This window comes from Zeus faber, assembly GCF_960531495.2.
Source record: "Zeus faber genome assembly, chromosome: 16".
Classification (NCBI taxonomy): Eukaryota; Metazoa; Chordata; class Actinopteri; order Zeiformes; family Zeidae; genus Zeus; species Zeus faber.
Window position 1 is genome coordinate 9628669 of NC_137202.1, and position 16214 is coordinate 9644882.

A 16214-nucleotide genomic window follows, 5' to 3' on the forward strand; every position below is an offset into this window, starting at 1 on the left:
TGGAGAGCGACGTTTGGATGAAATACCTATAAAACAATTATTGTAATTATAAAGAAGGAACTGTATTCAATGCATTAAAACATTTTAAAACGCAGATCGCAAAATTATATCAGAGCGTTGTAAAACGATGACTGAGTATTTACTGACTTGACTAAACATTTCTTCAATCTCATTTTAACAATCACTGTTTGTAAACACTTGGTGTTCTCCGTTTAAACAACTCTCTATTTACAATGGAAGTAAATAACACATGATTGCTTCTAGTTCAGCAACTCACACGCGGTGCTGTACCCAGTTTGTGTTTTTCAGATAGCGAGCGTCCCGACCAGCACGGCGTAATGCCGCACAGACAATGTAGCTGCACGTCGGGACAGTTGGTGAGTATACAATACACACTCACACACACTATCTATCCTACACTGTCTAAGGACTTCCCAAAATAGCTGCCCTCCACATTTCTTGGCCACTGGAAATGTTGGCCCGCAGCCGTGGCGACAGCCGTCAGTGTACACCCACCAGGGCAAGGTGACAAATATCAACACATTATACCGAGTGGCGTCTCATTCCAGACAAGAGGTTCAGGCAGAACCAACCTTGTTAAAAAAAATAAATACAAACCCTTAATACCATCCATTTCTATTTCCTAAACATCAAAGGTGCTCGTGCTGAGGAAAAAATTACAGTACTGCAATGGTAAATAAATTGGTAAAAAATATATGTATATATATATTTATATATTTATATATTTATATATATATATTCAGTATACAGTTTATAAATAACACTATGTGGAAATGAAATAATTTTTAAGGTGAATGCAGGGAAAAAAAATTTGTGTTTTCATTCTTTATTCTTAATTAGTTGCATGGGTTTCCATATCTATCTTCACATTACTTTGTGTATTTCCATAAGGATATTGTCCTGTTTCTGCTCTTCCTGACCAGCACAAACAAATGAATGCATAAATATGGAAACTGATGTCAACATAATAAAAAGATGAAAACAAATACCAAATACTAAATAAATACACTCTAGGGCACAGCCCGCAAATAACAGTGTCATTATTTTGCAATTAGGAGGTTCTTATAAAATATGAATGCAGTTTTATGGTAACAAACCAATTTTGTAATTTTGAGTAGGATTTTAGGGATTCCAAATAGATGACTATTATCATTATTATGAGACGACTTATCTTTTAATTATGGAATACTTAAAGACATATTAAAGAAATTTAGACAAAAAGGCCCGGGAATAATGTGTTATTATGAGGAACATTCATTTATTATGGGGTACTGTTCTTTGAAGTGGCTGCAGTGCATTGTGGGTGCTCACCCCTCCCTCACGTGTGTGTTCAGGAATGTAGTCACTCACACAGTATGGAGAAGAAGCACAAAGGATGTACAGTAGGTTGTGTGAAGAGGAGGGTTTGAGCATGTACACACACTTATCTGCACAGGACCTTCACCTGGAGGCGGTTCAAGGTCCCACGGGGGGGAAACACAAGGAACCAGCGCTGAGAAACACACCTCATAGAAAGGCTTCGATATCGGGTGGATGGATTGCTCTGGGTGGAGATGGATAGCTTTTAGGCAACCTCACTTTCAATTCTGACACACCGAACAAATCATCCACAACTCAGCTCGTCCTTGTCGGTTTCTCTTTGTCTCCTCACATATTCAGAAGACTGAAACGAAAATGGTTGGCTACATATAAGGACAAAGAAAGCAGATGGTTTTCTATGAATTATTCTTGACCGTTTCAGAGCTTTACTATTATTATTATAATATCAAAGTTGTTAGCTATTCATTTTGTAACGAAAACTTTAATGCTTAATTAATTTTTTTTGCGTCTTGAACTTTACAGAAGGGAAGAAGGTTCTACTTTTTTGAGAAGGGTCCGGCTGCGGCCTGTAGACCAGGGCGGCGCGAGCGTCCAGTTAAATCCTTAAACCCACAATTGGCCAATGGAGGACCGTGGCATGGCGGTGGAGAGGCTGCCGCGATGGGGCTTCTGGGAAATGTAGTGCTGGTTTAACGTGGGTGGGGGAGAGGGGGAGTGTAGCAAAAGTATATATTAAATAATACATAAATAAATATGTCTATGAAATATATCCTGAAATAAATATAAATATGGCAATAAATATATAAATAAATGTAAATATATATAAATGAGTAAATATATCTAAATAAATAAATCAGGTTTTTATTATAAAGACGCCTTTCAAAAGACTACTTTCTTTCATTTCAGGTGACTTTTATTTCATAATTCCGCATTTATTTCTTTCACGGGACTTTTATCTCATAATTCCACATTTATTTATTTCAGGGGATTTTTTATTTCATAATGCCACATTTCCACGTGTTATATGCAAATGAATGGAACGTGGTCACAGATTCAGAGCCTGTGGAGAGAGGTCACGGTGGAGGGCCGCCACCCGCTTCCGCCCGACCAGCCGCATCCTCTACACCACGTTCGACAGCTGTTCCAGCACAGTGAAAGGGCCAGTCCAGCCCACGGCTCGACAACTCGGGGGAGAGGCCCTTCCTTCTCCCCGGACAGTGGACCCACACCTGGGTCCCGGGTGCAAAGTCTGTTCCCAGGCAGCAGGAGTCGTAAATCTGTCGCTGGCTCCGGCTCTGAATCCGTGAGATAACCATGCCCCCATTCATTTGAATTTGCTAGATGGAAATGTGGCATTATGAAATTAAGGTCCCCTGAATTAAATGAATGTGTCATGGTGAAATGAAAGTTCCCAGAAATAAATAAAAGTAGTCTTTGGAAAAACGTATTCATTTGTTGGAACTATATTTCCTCATTTATACATTTATATTTTAATTGATTTATGTATTTATTGGCCCATTCATTTGTTTCATAGACATTCATTTATTTCATAGGCGTATTTATTTATTTCACAGGCGAATCTATTCATTTTATATTGACTGAAATGGCATTCCATGCATTTAAATTGGAATAAACTTGTCGAGCGTTGACTTGAACTACTACAGCTCGCAGATTTCACAAGCGTGACACAAACACCATGTTGTGGTCACGCTGTCGAGGTAATGGAGGAACACGTTGAGCTCACAAGCGGGGACGACCGATCCGGAATTGGGGCCTTTTGCCGGAGTGCCGCACGTGCCGCCGTGGGCTTGTGAGGGGCGCTCTGATTGGTCGAGGGCCGCGTCTACCTGCTCGTGCCGACTAAAGTCTCCGGTGCGCACGCTCCGTAGGCGCCGGCGAAGGATTCCGGAAGCTCTGGGTGGCTGACTCCAGACCAGACGCGCAACCTGCATAGGACGGGTTGTTTAAATGAGTACAAATAAAAAATGATACATTACAAATAAATACATATATATGTATTATTTATATTCATGCATTTATATATATATATATATGAATCCATAATGGATTTCAAAGAAGTAACTGATCGTCGTGTTGTTACATCTTTTGAACTCGAATTCCGGTGACGCTCCACAAATAACGTCCTGGTTTATTTATCAATGGCATTTATTGTATGTTCGTGGATATATGCTGTTCGAGATTCGAGATTCAAGCCACATACATACGCCTACGGTATAATTGAGTGATTGGACGCGTGGTTGCGGAGAGAACAAGGTGAGTGGCACCCGTGCTAAAGTTACAACAGCTACTCCAATACGACAACAGCTACGCCCGAGAGACGCGGCGGCGGGAGGTCTGCGCACTGAGCGACTCGCTCACGGGAAAAGGGGGGGCGAGTCCGCGGCGGCGTGAGGCGCGACCGGACCCGTCGCATTTTTCCACTGACCGGCGGCTTCTCCGGCGCGTCACCCAGCGGCCATCGGCGGGACCCACAGCCGAAGACTCCCTGCGGCGGCTCGGCTGTCGCCCGAGCGAACAGTGAAATCCCGGAGCCGTCCGATAGAAGAGTGGCGCCGCTGACTCATCGATCCTGCAATTAGGTCGTTCTTATAGGACGAAAGTGTAATAAACGGTTTTATTGCTTTATTATTCACAGCAAGGGAATCCTGTAGTGAACCCAATGGAAAAAAAAAAAAAGAAACCCATTCAAAGTTCACCTCTAGAACATTTCGCCAGGTCAGGGATTACACACATAAAGTACAAGTAAAATGTTAAAGCTTGTATCAGTAAGATTTTTCTTCTTCAATACCCAAAAACAACAAATGAGGTTATAATTAACAAGTTTTCATCATGGTCACATATTGATGTATAGCAAGATAAAAGGTTAATATATAATTGCAGCAAATCATTTTTGTTATATATTTACCTGACGTTTATATTATTCTATACTGTGTTCTTTGACCTGAGATATTGAAGAATCATCATTTCCTTGGGGAGCAACAGATAATACTTCCGTTTGGAGTCACATACATTTCCTGTGTAATATGGGTTAGTAAACATGTTAATAATCTATTCATCAAAACATGGGCGAATAACATTTTGACTGAACCGGCTCAGAGGTGGTTTGAGGCACCTGTTGACACTGGGATATTACTTATAATTTCAGTACAGTCTGGTCCGTATGCTGGATTTGGAAACAAAACAGGTGGAAAGCAAAGACTCTTATTCCGTAGATGGAATTGAGATGAGCTCAATTTATGTTGGCCGTTTTTCCTAAAAGTGGGAAGATTTTATGCAAACAACCTACACAGACACAAACCACCACAGACATACACAAAATAGAGCGGACACTTAACTGTCCCGGTAGACACACTCACGCACATTTACAACTCGGCCTTTTCACAACTGACTCTTTGCAAAAAATTATTCGTTTTTTTTAATTTAACACATTGATCAGAAAAACAAAACAGAAACACACCAATATAGGTAAACTCACCCAGCAGACAATCAAATACATAGGAAGCTTTGAAATAATGTTGATGTGACTTTGATCCAACCATTTGGGACTAAAGCAGGAAGTGAATTCTGGTAACTAATACATATAATGGATGGAACAGCGTCTTAACAGAGTTAGAAAATAATTCAATTCACCAGAAGAGGATTCACAGATGTGGTTCCACCCCTGACTTCATCAGTTTATTGACGGAAAACCTGCACAGACGTCTCAACCAGACGTATGATATCTACTTTCATTTCAGGTAATATAAATGTTTTCATGTCAACTGTAGATTTATCATGACATTTTAAAAGTCCACGTATGTTTTTGAAGATCAACAGATCGAACGTGGAGTTAAACAGACCAGAGGATATTTTAGTACATTGTTGCGTGGACATTATATTTATGGGTTAGGGTTAGTGTGACATGTGACAGCAAATCCCTTCACTGAAATATCTTCGTGTTGAGATGAAATTGTCATGATGCCGCAATAGTTTTCAGTTGCTAAAAAGAAGCCTCAAAGTCTGACAGTTTGGAGAGGTGGGGAGGGGGTCACGGGGGTCCAGGGGGTCCAGGAGGCATGTCTTCTCGGGTCCTGATGCTGGGATCCAGGCTTGTTCCTTCATAGGCCACTTTGTTCTTGATGCCCTCCTGGATGATCCTCTGCTGCATGCGCAGTCGGGCGTTGGACATCCTGCAGTAGAACCTGTACAGAACAAATCAGAATAAATAAAACACACATACACACACACACACACTTTTTTATTATTATTATTTTTTTTTTTTCTAGAGGGCCCCTATTTACCAAATTTACTACCGTCTTCAGGAAATATGCTTAATTAATGAAATGTATTCACTATATAAGTGCCTGGTTGACTAATGTTATCTCACTGCAGCTATTGTCTGAGTTAAGTTTGAGCTTCAAAGCTCAATTCTCTGCTGCCATCTCCATCACTGCTCATCCGTGGAGACCATTGAGCAATAGTTCAATCTGGTTCAACAAATCCACAGCTTTCGTTCAGTAATTTGATAAGTATCTAAATTGAGTTCCACTTTAACTTTTAATCAAGCTTAAGATCTCATGAAGCTCAAAATGATGTGTAACTTAAAAAAAAGGAGGCCCAGCATTAATGTGGAACATCCTCCACATCATACCACAGAAAAAGAGACACAAAGAGAGAAAGAACAAACAGTTTGGTTAAAAACGAAAAAAGAAGCAACTACCAGGATCCCAGTGTGGTGAGCATAAAGCCGGCGAATCCGACATCAAATGACCTCCTCACTCGACCTGTGCAAGACAGATGGGACAGACGGGATGATTTTCTGGGACAATCCACGAATCCATGAGGTTTCGTACCACTGCCATTGTCAATTGTAATTAGAGATGTCACAATTATAACATAAGCGTCTGATCTAAATTATTTTAGCTGACCATAATCATTTTGTAAAACCGTTGATAATCCACAATCATCTGCTTATAAGGAGAATTTTAAGTCAATGCTCAAAATGTCTCATAACAAACTTTGAATTAGGTGCGCTTACATCAGTTGGGTTGAGGCAAATTAACGTCTACCTGAATATTTATTTTCCAATGTTCAATGTCAGTAAATTACTCCTCTTCATAAGATGTATGTGTATTATTCCATAATTATAAGCTTATACTCTGATGGTGACATTAATTGAAGAACAAGACAATTCAACTCACAATTAGTTGTATGACATCAATAACGACAAATGTAACGACTGTTAAAGCCCTAATTTAAATAACAACTCAATTGTTATTACAATTCCAAATGGATGCCTGTCCTGATAGACATTGAAGAGAACGGCCCATTTTTTTATGGGAACAAAAACTATTTGTCGCATGCTCAAACCCTCTCTCCCGACAGCTGAATGGGAGATAAATCAACAATGTTAATTATTCCCTGTGATTATCCTGTTAAACGATCATCCCCGTTCTCCCAGAGCAGTGACTGATCGTTCTGACTTACTTGTGCTTAAAAAGTGCAACAGGCCGCAAGCTGCTGCCCCTGCAGCGCCGTGGAGGACCGCTTCTCTGGCACATGGAGTTTTCTGGACATCCAGAATCCCAAGCAGCTTAAAACCCTGAACGAGAGACAGAGAAGATATCACACCAGTGAAAACATTTAGATAAGATAAAGAAGAAAAAAAAAACAGCTTGTCTATCCATTCAACGAGGGTGTTAGATTAGTTAAGGCAAGTCTCCTGCCTTAATATTAATAATTTGACAACATTTCTTTGACTATTGGTGCATTCATAAGATATTTACACACAAGATATATGTGCAAAACATTCATTAGTAATGTGGATATTGTGACCAAGCAGGTAGATGCATTGATTAAAACACCTAGTGCAGTCCATGAAGCTCAGAAAATTGATTTGCTTGCCAAGATACGAAATGATGTCGAGATCAAGGATAATGCCAAACGACGCAACGACATATGATGTGAAACACCGAGGGGAGCCTATTAGATGTTACCTATTAGCTAACCACTGCAGTTTGACCTTCTGGAAAAGAAAAGGCAAACAAATCCCCTTTTCTCTCATTATCATTTGATCTTACCTTATTTGTGCTCTCGTCTGCTTCTTGCGCCATTTCACCCTCCCAGGCCCGCTCCCTACGGAAGGCTCATACAGACAACGACGCAGAACAACAATGAAATACAAGGATCCTCGTTTTCACATTGGGCTCTGCGCATGCGCCGTGTGGGGAAACGGGTCCGTCCCATATTGATTACCGGCTGGGAAACTACGACGCGTTAAGTTGGTTCCGTTTTCCCAACGAGTACAGTTGATCGATTGACCAGAACCAGAACCTGAACCAGAATGGCTTTTATTCGCCAGGTTCGTTTGCATACACTCGGGATTTCCCCTGGTGGTGTTCGGCGCGCTCCAGTGCAGACCATAACATAAAAAAAAATGATAATAAATAATAATAATAATAATTCACAGTCCGAAAAAGGAGAATAAAACTAAAATAAAATAGGATAAAATAAAAAAATATAATCACAAGTTAATGTCAGATAGATACAAATAGCCAAATATACAAAATAGAAAAGTTAGATATAGAAATATGCAAATGACAGACAGACAGACAGACAGACAGACAGACAGACAAACAGACAGACAGACAGACAGACAGACAGACAGACAGACAGACAGACAGATAGACAGACAGACAGATAGATAGATAGATAGATAGATAGATAGATAGATAGATAGATAGATAGATAGATAGATAGATAGATAGATAGATAGACAGATAGACAGATAGATAGACAGATAGATAGATAGATAGATAGATAGACAGATAGACAGATAGACAGATAGATAGATAGACAGATAGATAGATAGCTAGCATACATCAAAAAAAGTGTGCAATAACAATCACTTATTGTTAACAAAAAAAGTAGTAACAGTAAAGTAGTTCAGTAACAGTAAATAGTAATAGCAATTTATAATGTCTGGTCTGTCTTTTGCGCGGAGCAGACTTTTTATTGCTTTTTTCTCTCCACTCTCTCTTTTGTCTCTATTTGTGCCAATGCAATTTCCGCACCTTTTTCCCCGCTGCACCGCTTAAAGAAGAAACATTCGTAATAGTAGTGGAACTTTATTTGTCCCCAGAGGAGCAATTGGTTGTGTAGCAGTGAGAACAGTAATAACACAAGATCAAAAACACCCAAGGCAAGCTGATATTACCTTTTTCTATTGGAGTTTTGCTGTGAAAGGGCTGAGGGTATGAAGGCGTATTAAGGTCTGTTGGATTTGACGAGTGGGTGTTTGAAGCGGGAACCCGAAGGCAAGGTGTGAAACTCTAGGCGCAGGGGGTGGGTGCTGTTGGTAAGGATGGATTCTGCTTTCTTTAACAACTGTTTGTTATACAAATCAGACAGACTTTTCTGTTGAGTACCTTTGATACTGCTACAGACCTTGATCCCCTTTGTTAATGTTTTTTTTTCCCCCTGTTTTAGATTGAGAGAAGCATAGCAACAGATAGAATCAACTCAATAAAAGATCTGTAAAACAAAGCCATCAGGGACCTGTCACCATTGAACTTAGCCAGCTTCCTCAGACAGAAAAGGCTCTCCCTACTTTTTTTACACAACATATTGGTGTTTCAATCAAAGCTCAGCTTTTTTTTTAATCAATTATAATGCCCAAGAACTTGTATGACACAACGATCCTGACCATTCATTTTAGTGTGGAAAGGGTTGGAGTGATGACGTATAAAATCAATACACATATTCTTGGTCTTTGTCACATTTAATTCCGAAAAAGGCTTCTTGACCCCATCTTAAAAGAATGATCTGACAAAACCATGGAACGTCTCCCCCTCCTTCAGCAGGCTCACTATAACTGTATCGGTGTCTCTGTCTAACAACTGGACACTTATTTTACAACTGCCTATAAAGGATTACTACTTATTTTTAAACCACCACGAGTTACTATGTGGCGTGTGAGCAAAGTATGGCTCCCCTCGCCTCAGAGTATTTGAGATGCATGTCTTTGAGACTGCTCTCGACTGTTACAGAAGATTGCTGTACTCAAAACCAGGATCATCGATTTGGAACAGCTTTGAGAACTTCACGACACCCTACCAATGTCTTCTACCGGTGAGCTGACAAAACCTTGCACAGCTTGGCAGGCTCAAAATGAAGAACTGTTTATAAATGACATTTTAACCTTTCCAGAGCTTGGTAAAACTCAGCCAGTAGAAGTGAAGCCGTCTACGAATCGAGAGAGAAACCCAAACGCTGGATCAGGCTGGGAGCAAAGCCAAAGGAAAAACGCAGAGCTGTAGTCCTACACCCCGGCGCCGGCAGACCAACCCTACTACTGCAGAACATTTTTGAATCAGCTAGAATTGTAAAAAGAGAGCACTGCTGACCAGATGCACAAGAGAGAACAAGGAGAGATGACGGCCCATCCAGAGGAAATCTCATTTAAAGCTCATCCAGTCAAAGGACTAAATTGTCACTCCCATCGGATAACACGAGTGAGCCGTCCACTCTTATCGTGGGAGGCTGCGCTGTTAAAGACATTAGTGGTAAGATGTTTTTACCCAGGCGCAATGGTCAGTGACATCGATGATAAAATCGTTGTTCATGTGGGACTAATGATACCCAATACCTAAGTCGGAACTGTTAAAACAGGACTTTGTTAAATTGCTCGACAGCCTTGTCCAACTGAAGATTCAGTGATTTATCAGTGGTCCCCTACCATCAGTGGACAGAGGAATAGGGAAGCTCAGCAGATTCCTGGTGCTGAACTCGTGGCTTTTGACAACCTTCATTTCAAAAGAGCTGAGTTTTATTGATGACTTTAATTTGTTCTGGGGGCGCAAAAACCCGATTTTTGGACCCGATGGCCTTGGTCCAAAAAGATCTGGGGTGAAACTACGCATGCAGAGTTTCCACTATTCCCTTCATCACTCATCTGCCCTCCACCCCCACCCTAACGCCCTTCTCCGCCCCAGTATCAGTTTCTCAAGGCCACTCATTCTCCGGTCTCCGGTGTATCCACAACAAACAGACCAGAAACACTGAGAGCCAGGCTATCCCACGTGACCCACCTTTGGATAACAACTATCAGCCCCATTCTCTCCAGTCCTCCAGCTCATTCTCTCCTTTTTTCCTGCCTTTCCCCTCAACTTTCTCCCTCTGGCGCTCATCTGGAGTTACCCGATGGCCTCTCTCCAAACAGATCGGGGGTTCTACTAATTCCCTCTCATCCTGCTCCCCACATCTGTCGAGAAAGACGCCAACCACAACGTTCCTCCCCTCTGCGTTCATCGCCACCGGCTGCCAACAGTACGGATATCAATCCCAGGAAACAACTGATGTTTTCATGGGCCCTGCTGCCGTAGAGATGGCATCTGCAACTTCTCAAATACCAAGCCGGGACCCAATGTCCTTCGGTCCCACACGGCTAGCCCACTATCAACATTGAGAGACGCTTGCGTCAGTGCATGGAGCCCTCACCACTCCTGTTTTGATGAGCACCAGGCCAAACAAGATGTACTGCACTCGCTCCGCTAACTTATTGAATTTGATATGTATTCCTCATCGCTCAAAATCAGTTTCAGGCCCTGTTATTAACACGTCAAAGTTAGGTTCACCGAATGTTAGGTCAGTAACGAACAAATCATTTTAAACCGATGATCTTTTTGTTGAATACAAACTTGATTCTGTGCTTTTAAGAGAAACTTGGTTCGATCAAAATTGTAGCGCAACACTTATGTATTGAAGCACGTTCTCCAAACGATGTCTTATATCAGTCAGTGAGGCGGCGCAGGCGAGGGGGAGGAATTGTCGCCATCTACTCAGATCACTTCAACTGTACTAAGGTGGACCTAGGAGAGTTTTCTTCTTTTGAATATGTGGCCTTTGTCCTTAAACTCCAGTTCTTATTTTAACGCTCTGTCCCAACAGCAGAACTGAAGTTTTCAGAGTGTGTATGGTAACTGGACTCTTTTCATCTGAACCTCTCAGTACATCAAATGCTTGATGCTTTCAATAACAATCTCATTAATACATTGAACAAAGTGTTCCTGCTCAAGGTCAAGAATAGTTGAAGTGGTAAATCATCACCATGGATAAATAACCCTGTCCGGAAGCTCCATAGATCACGTAGAGCAGTTGAAAGGAAATGGAAAAAATCTGGACTCAAGGTCCAGGTCCATTTTTAAAGAATCCTTATTTGTATATAACAATGCTGTGTGTGCTGCAAGAAAAGGCCATTTTTCTAAGATTTTTACAGAAAGTGGGAGTACTCCTAAAATAATATTTTCCACCATTGACCAACTGCTTATTCCTGACTCTGTTACTGACATTTTAAGCCAAGCATCTGTCACAAAATGTGAGGAATTGGCTACGGCTAAGACTTGAAATAAGAAAATCATCTGCAGAGGAACGGTTATTCTTACCCTGTTTTTAGTTTATTTCATTATTTAAATTGTTTTATCACTCTACTTTGTGAATGCATTTTGCTTTCCTTTAATTGTCGCTATCTGATGGCCTCCTATTAACGTAAAGCACTTTGAGTTAAGGTCTCATGTATGAAAGGTGCTATTATTATTATTATTATAATTATTATTATTATTATTATTACTACTACTACTACTACTACTACTAATATTAATAATAATATAATTGTAATAAGTCATATAAAAAATAAAGAAAGAAAGTTAAAGCAACTGACTAACTAACATCTAGGTCTGACTAACATGCTGCAGGTTTCACTTGGGGTTATGTGGATTACTGTACTTCCATTTTCCAGTGTCAGTGTGATCTTATAGGCCTGGTGGGAATTAAGTGTCCCAGTTCTGCTCCCGGAAGGAAGGGTTACCAAATCAAATAAATTACTGGCTCCCAGTTTCAAACAAATCAGAAGGAAGTCAGACTGATCTACAGGGATTAGATACAAGACTGGGGACCAACAACACATCTCAAATCCCATCCGGTGCATCGAGGAAACGTAATTTACAGCGTCATTACTTAAATGACCACATTGTGAAACTTGTGGTCGGAAATTTATTTTGGAGCAGACGCTATAGTGCATGTTTTCATTCTGGATAGTTGTACCGCACGCTGTAGTCAATACAAACACATTTAATCTCCCAGCTTCTAGTTGCACTAAAAACTAAAAGCCAGCAGATAGAGATCCAACAAAGAATAACACAGCAGGGTGTTTTGGAGACACTTTTCCTGCAAATGGGGATTACTCAGTTTGAAAGAATTGCTCTATTCAATTTACAACAAGTCATTATTTATATTAATCATTGTAACGGTCAGTGAACATCATGTTTGCAGTTTTGTCACCCAAGTAGTTTTGATAATTTTGGGAAAACTTGCTCCCATGCTTATATCCAAGTTGATGGAACCTCAAAGCCATGATGTGGAACGACTGCTTCAGCTCAGTATATGCAGTTTCATTTTAGTGGAATTAATTATTTTTATCTGAAATAAATTTTCTTTCTTCTTTACTCCACTCCATTTAGATTTCACACCTGTAATTTACTATTTATTTTATTTAAAATAAAAAAGCATTAAAAAAAAGTAATCAGAAATCCAATTACAAAAAACTAGACCCTCCTCACTTTTAGCTCAACCAAAGGAGGGAATGTGTCTACACTGAAAGATAAGGTTCATGTCGTTGACACATTTTCTCCTTTTTGTCACTCAGGAATGGATTGGATTGCATTTAATATCAACTACTTTGAGTGGAGGGGTGGATAGAGCACATTCTGAATGTGCTGAACGGTCTTAGGGATTTGGAAGCCTGAAGCGGGACCAATGTGAGGCCTCTCTCTAGCTCACTTAATGAAAGCAGGGCCAAACCGTGCCTCATTGTGTGGCCCCTACACTGATCGTGTAGCAGTTGTGGCCCTAAACAACAGCATTGAGTGTTTATGCGGTTTTTAGCTTTATGATAAAATTACAATTACAACTCCTACACACCACCGGATGGCCTTCACGCTGAGCCCTGGTCTCCGGGCACGTGTTGCCGGCTCCATTCATGTGAAGAGCCAAACCTTTCACCTTTATCTCTTATCTCTTTGTGTCCTCTCCTCCGCCCACCCTGTCTGTGTCCACTCTGTACGTTCTACACCGCGTTCCAAATTATTATGCAAATTATGTTTTTCTCTGATTTTCCTAAATAGTCGATGCAAATGACAGTCAGCATAATTTTCAAGTCATCAACCGTTAGGGTATAATTTGAATGTTATTGAACAAACCTCCTGATGATAACAGTATTTTTTTCAAAAATGAAAAAAAACCTCAAAATGCACTGTTCCAAATTATTATGCACAACAGAGTTTCAAAACATTTTATAGGCCACAAGAACTGAAAATGGGCATTTGTTAAATTTGCAGCATTAGTAGGTCATATTTACTGAAATCAAAAGCTATTTCAATCAAAAACATCTTAAGAGGCCAAGTTACATGTTAACAAAAGACCCCGTCTTGATATCACCTTCACAATTCCTGCATCCATTGAACTTGTGAGTTTTTGGAGAGTTTCTGCTTGAATTTCTTTGGAGGATGTCAGAATAACCTCCCAGAGCTGCTGTTTTGATGTAAACTGCCTCCCACCCTCATAGATCTTTTGCTTGAGGATGCTCCAAAGGTTCTCAATAGGGTTGAGGTCAGGGGAGGATGGGGGCCACACCATGAGTTTCTCTCCTTTTATGCCCATAGCAGCCAATGACACAGAGGTATTCTTTGCAGCATGACATGGTGCATTGTCATGCATGAAGATGATTTTGCTACGGAAGAAACGGTTCTTCTTTTTGTACCATGGAAGAAAGTGGTCAGTCAGAAACTCTATATATTTTGCCGAGGTCATTTTCACACCTTCAGGGACCCTAAAGGGGCCTACCAGCTCTCTCCCCATGATTCTGGCCCAAAACATGACTCCGCCACCTCCTTGCTGAAGTCGGAGTCTTGTTGGGACATGGTGGCCAACCACCAACCAGGGTTGCACCGCCCTCATCATTAAACAAGACTGTTTGAAAATGAGTCTTCATGTATTTCTGGGCCCACTGCAACCGTTTCTGCTTGTGAGCATTGGTTAGGGGTGGCCAAATAGTAGGTTTATGCACAACTGCAAGCCTCTGGAGGATCCCACACCCTGAGGTTCGCGGGACTCCAGAGGCACCAGCAGCTTCAAATACCTGTTTGCTGCTTCGTAACGGCATTTTAGCAGCTGCTCTCTTAATCCCATGAATTTGTCTGGCAGAAACCTTCCTCATTATGCTTTTATCTGCACCAACCCGTCTGTGCTCTGAATCAGCCACAAATCTCTTCACAGTGCGATGATCACGCTTAAGTTTTCGTGAAATATCTAATGTTTTAATACCTTGTTCAAGGCATTGCACTATTTGAGGCTTTTCAGCAGCAGAGAGATCCTTTTTCTTTCCCATATTGCTTGAAACCTGTGGCCTGCTTAATGATGTGGAACGTCCTTCTTAAGTAGTTTTCCTTTAATTGGGCTCACCTGGCAAACTTATTATCACAGGTGTCTGAGATTGATTTCAGTGATCCAAAGAGCCCTGAGACACAATACCATCCATGAGTTTAATTGAAAAACAAAAAAATTAATGTTTAGGACACGTAAATCTAATTTGCATAATACTTTGGAACACGGTGTATATATGTATAAGGGCTTTTATTTTTCTAATTCGAATTATTGGGATATTTATTGGATGTGAGTGATGCACATCAGTGATCGCTGGAGTAACAAAGGCAAAGGAGTTTTATGAAAAAAAAAAAAAAAAAATGTATTCCACACAAATTCACAAGGTCCCCTAGAGTGCGAGGCTCCAGGCAATTGCTTACCTATGCCAAATGGATAGACTGCCTGCGACCCTAATGCATCACACCACAACATCTGCAGTTTCACCCACAAAAACAACAGAAATGTAAATTCGCTACAATATCCAGAAATTATGAATAAACCTTAAATAATATAATGACAGCAATTCTCCCAGGTTTCATAGAGCACTGTCTAACTGATAAAAACCTCCATCTGATCTTATTTCAGATATGAAGGTAGTAGCTGCAGGTAGATGATGTCACTGCGTTTCCTCAGGATACCAGGCAGTTGGGCTGAAGGATATTTATAAAGCAGAGAGCTTTATAAATACCCTTCAGCGCGACTGCCTGCTGCTAAACTGAAACTGACCCCCAGTCAGAGAGGTAAGTCTGACATCTTGAATTCTGTCCATTGGGAGATGCTGGGTAGGACAAATTGTCCTAAGATAGACCTTTATATTTTATAAGGCTCTTCGTTTTACAACTGGGACTATTTTTAGCCAATTTACAATTGTAATTTCTATTGAATTCTATTAATCTATTGAATATATATATATATATATATATATATATATATATATATATATATATATATATAATTATTATAATAATTATTATTATTATTATTATTATTGTTATTATTATCATCATATAGAATTAAATGTAGTTTAGCACTGCGTGTAGAGCTTTCCAAACAATATTGAGATTGAGAGTATTGAGAGTATTGAGATTTGAGTAGGTGAGGCAATTAAAGCAAATGACTGAATGGGGCCATTCCAATATTGTTTTTTTATTTTATAGTATTTAATCTACACTAGCCTCCAGAGCCTAGTCTGACATGGCATAAAAAAAACTATTCTGTAACAACTGAATTATCCAACTAGTGAACATGTTTTGTGCCGCCTCCCCCAGGATGATGGCAGGGCTGGTCCATGGCCCGACGATCCTCCTGTTTGTGGGCTTGGTGCTTGGACCTCCAGGCTTTCTTACCCACGTGCCCGTGGGATTTGCAGCCAGGACAACCAGTTGCCGTGTTGCCGT

The 16214-nt window shown here is 40.4% G+C and overlaps 1 protein-coding gene across 1 annotated transcript; it reads right to left on the reverse strand.

Moving 5' to 3' along the window:
* Nucleotides 1-4759: 4759 nt before the first annotated feature.
* Nucleotides 4760-8574, reverse strand: cox20 (cytochrome c oxidase assembly factor COX20). Its single transcript, XM_080016331.1, has 5 exons — nucleotides 8558-8574; nucleotides 7422-7486; nucleotides 6829-6943; nucleotides 6062-6125; nucleotides 4760-5543 (listed from the first exon to the last, which is right to left on the reverse strand). The coding sequence occupies exons 2-5, from the start codon at nucleotides 7452-7454 to the stop codon at nucleotides 5390-5392; spliced, it is 366 nt and encodes a 121-aa protein (XP_079872457.1). The 5' UTR covers nucleotides 7455-7486; nucleotides 8558-8574; the 3' UTR covers nucleotides 4760-5389.
* Nucleotides 8575-16214: the final 7640 nt, after the last annotated feature.

Bases quoted from the DNA above. Each gene is read 5' to 3' on its own strand.
- cox20 (XM_080016331.1), bottom strand. From the start codon at position 7,454: ATGGCGCAAGAAGCAGACGAGAGCACAAATAAG. The intron at 6,944-7,421 runs GTAAGATCAAAT...TCTCTCGTTCAG, and splicing joins CAGACGAGAGCACAAATAAG to GGTTTTAAGCTGCTTGGGAT. The intron at 6,126-6,828 runs GTAAGTCAGAAC...TGTCTTGCACAG, and splicing joins GTTGCACTTTTTAAGCACAA to GTCGAGTGAGGAGGTCATTT.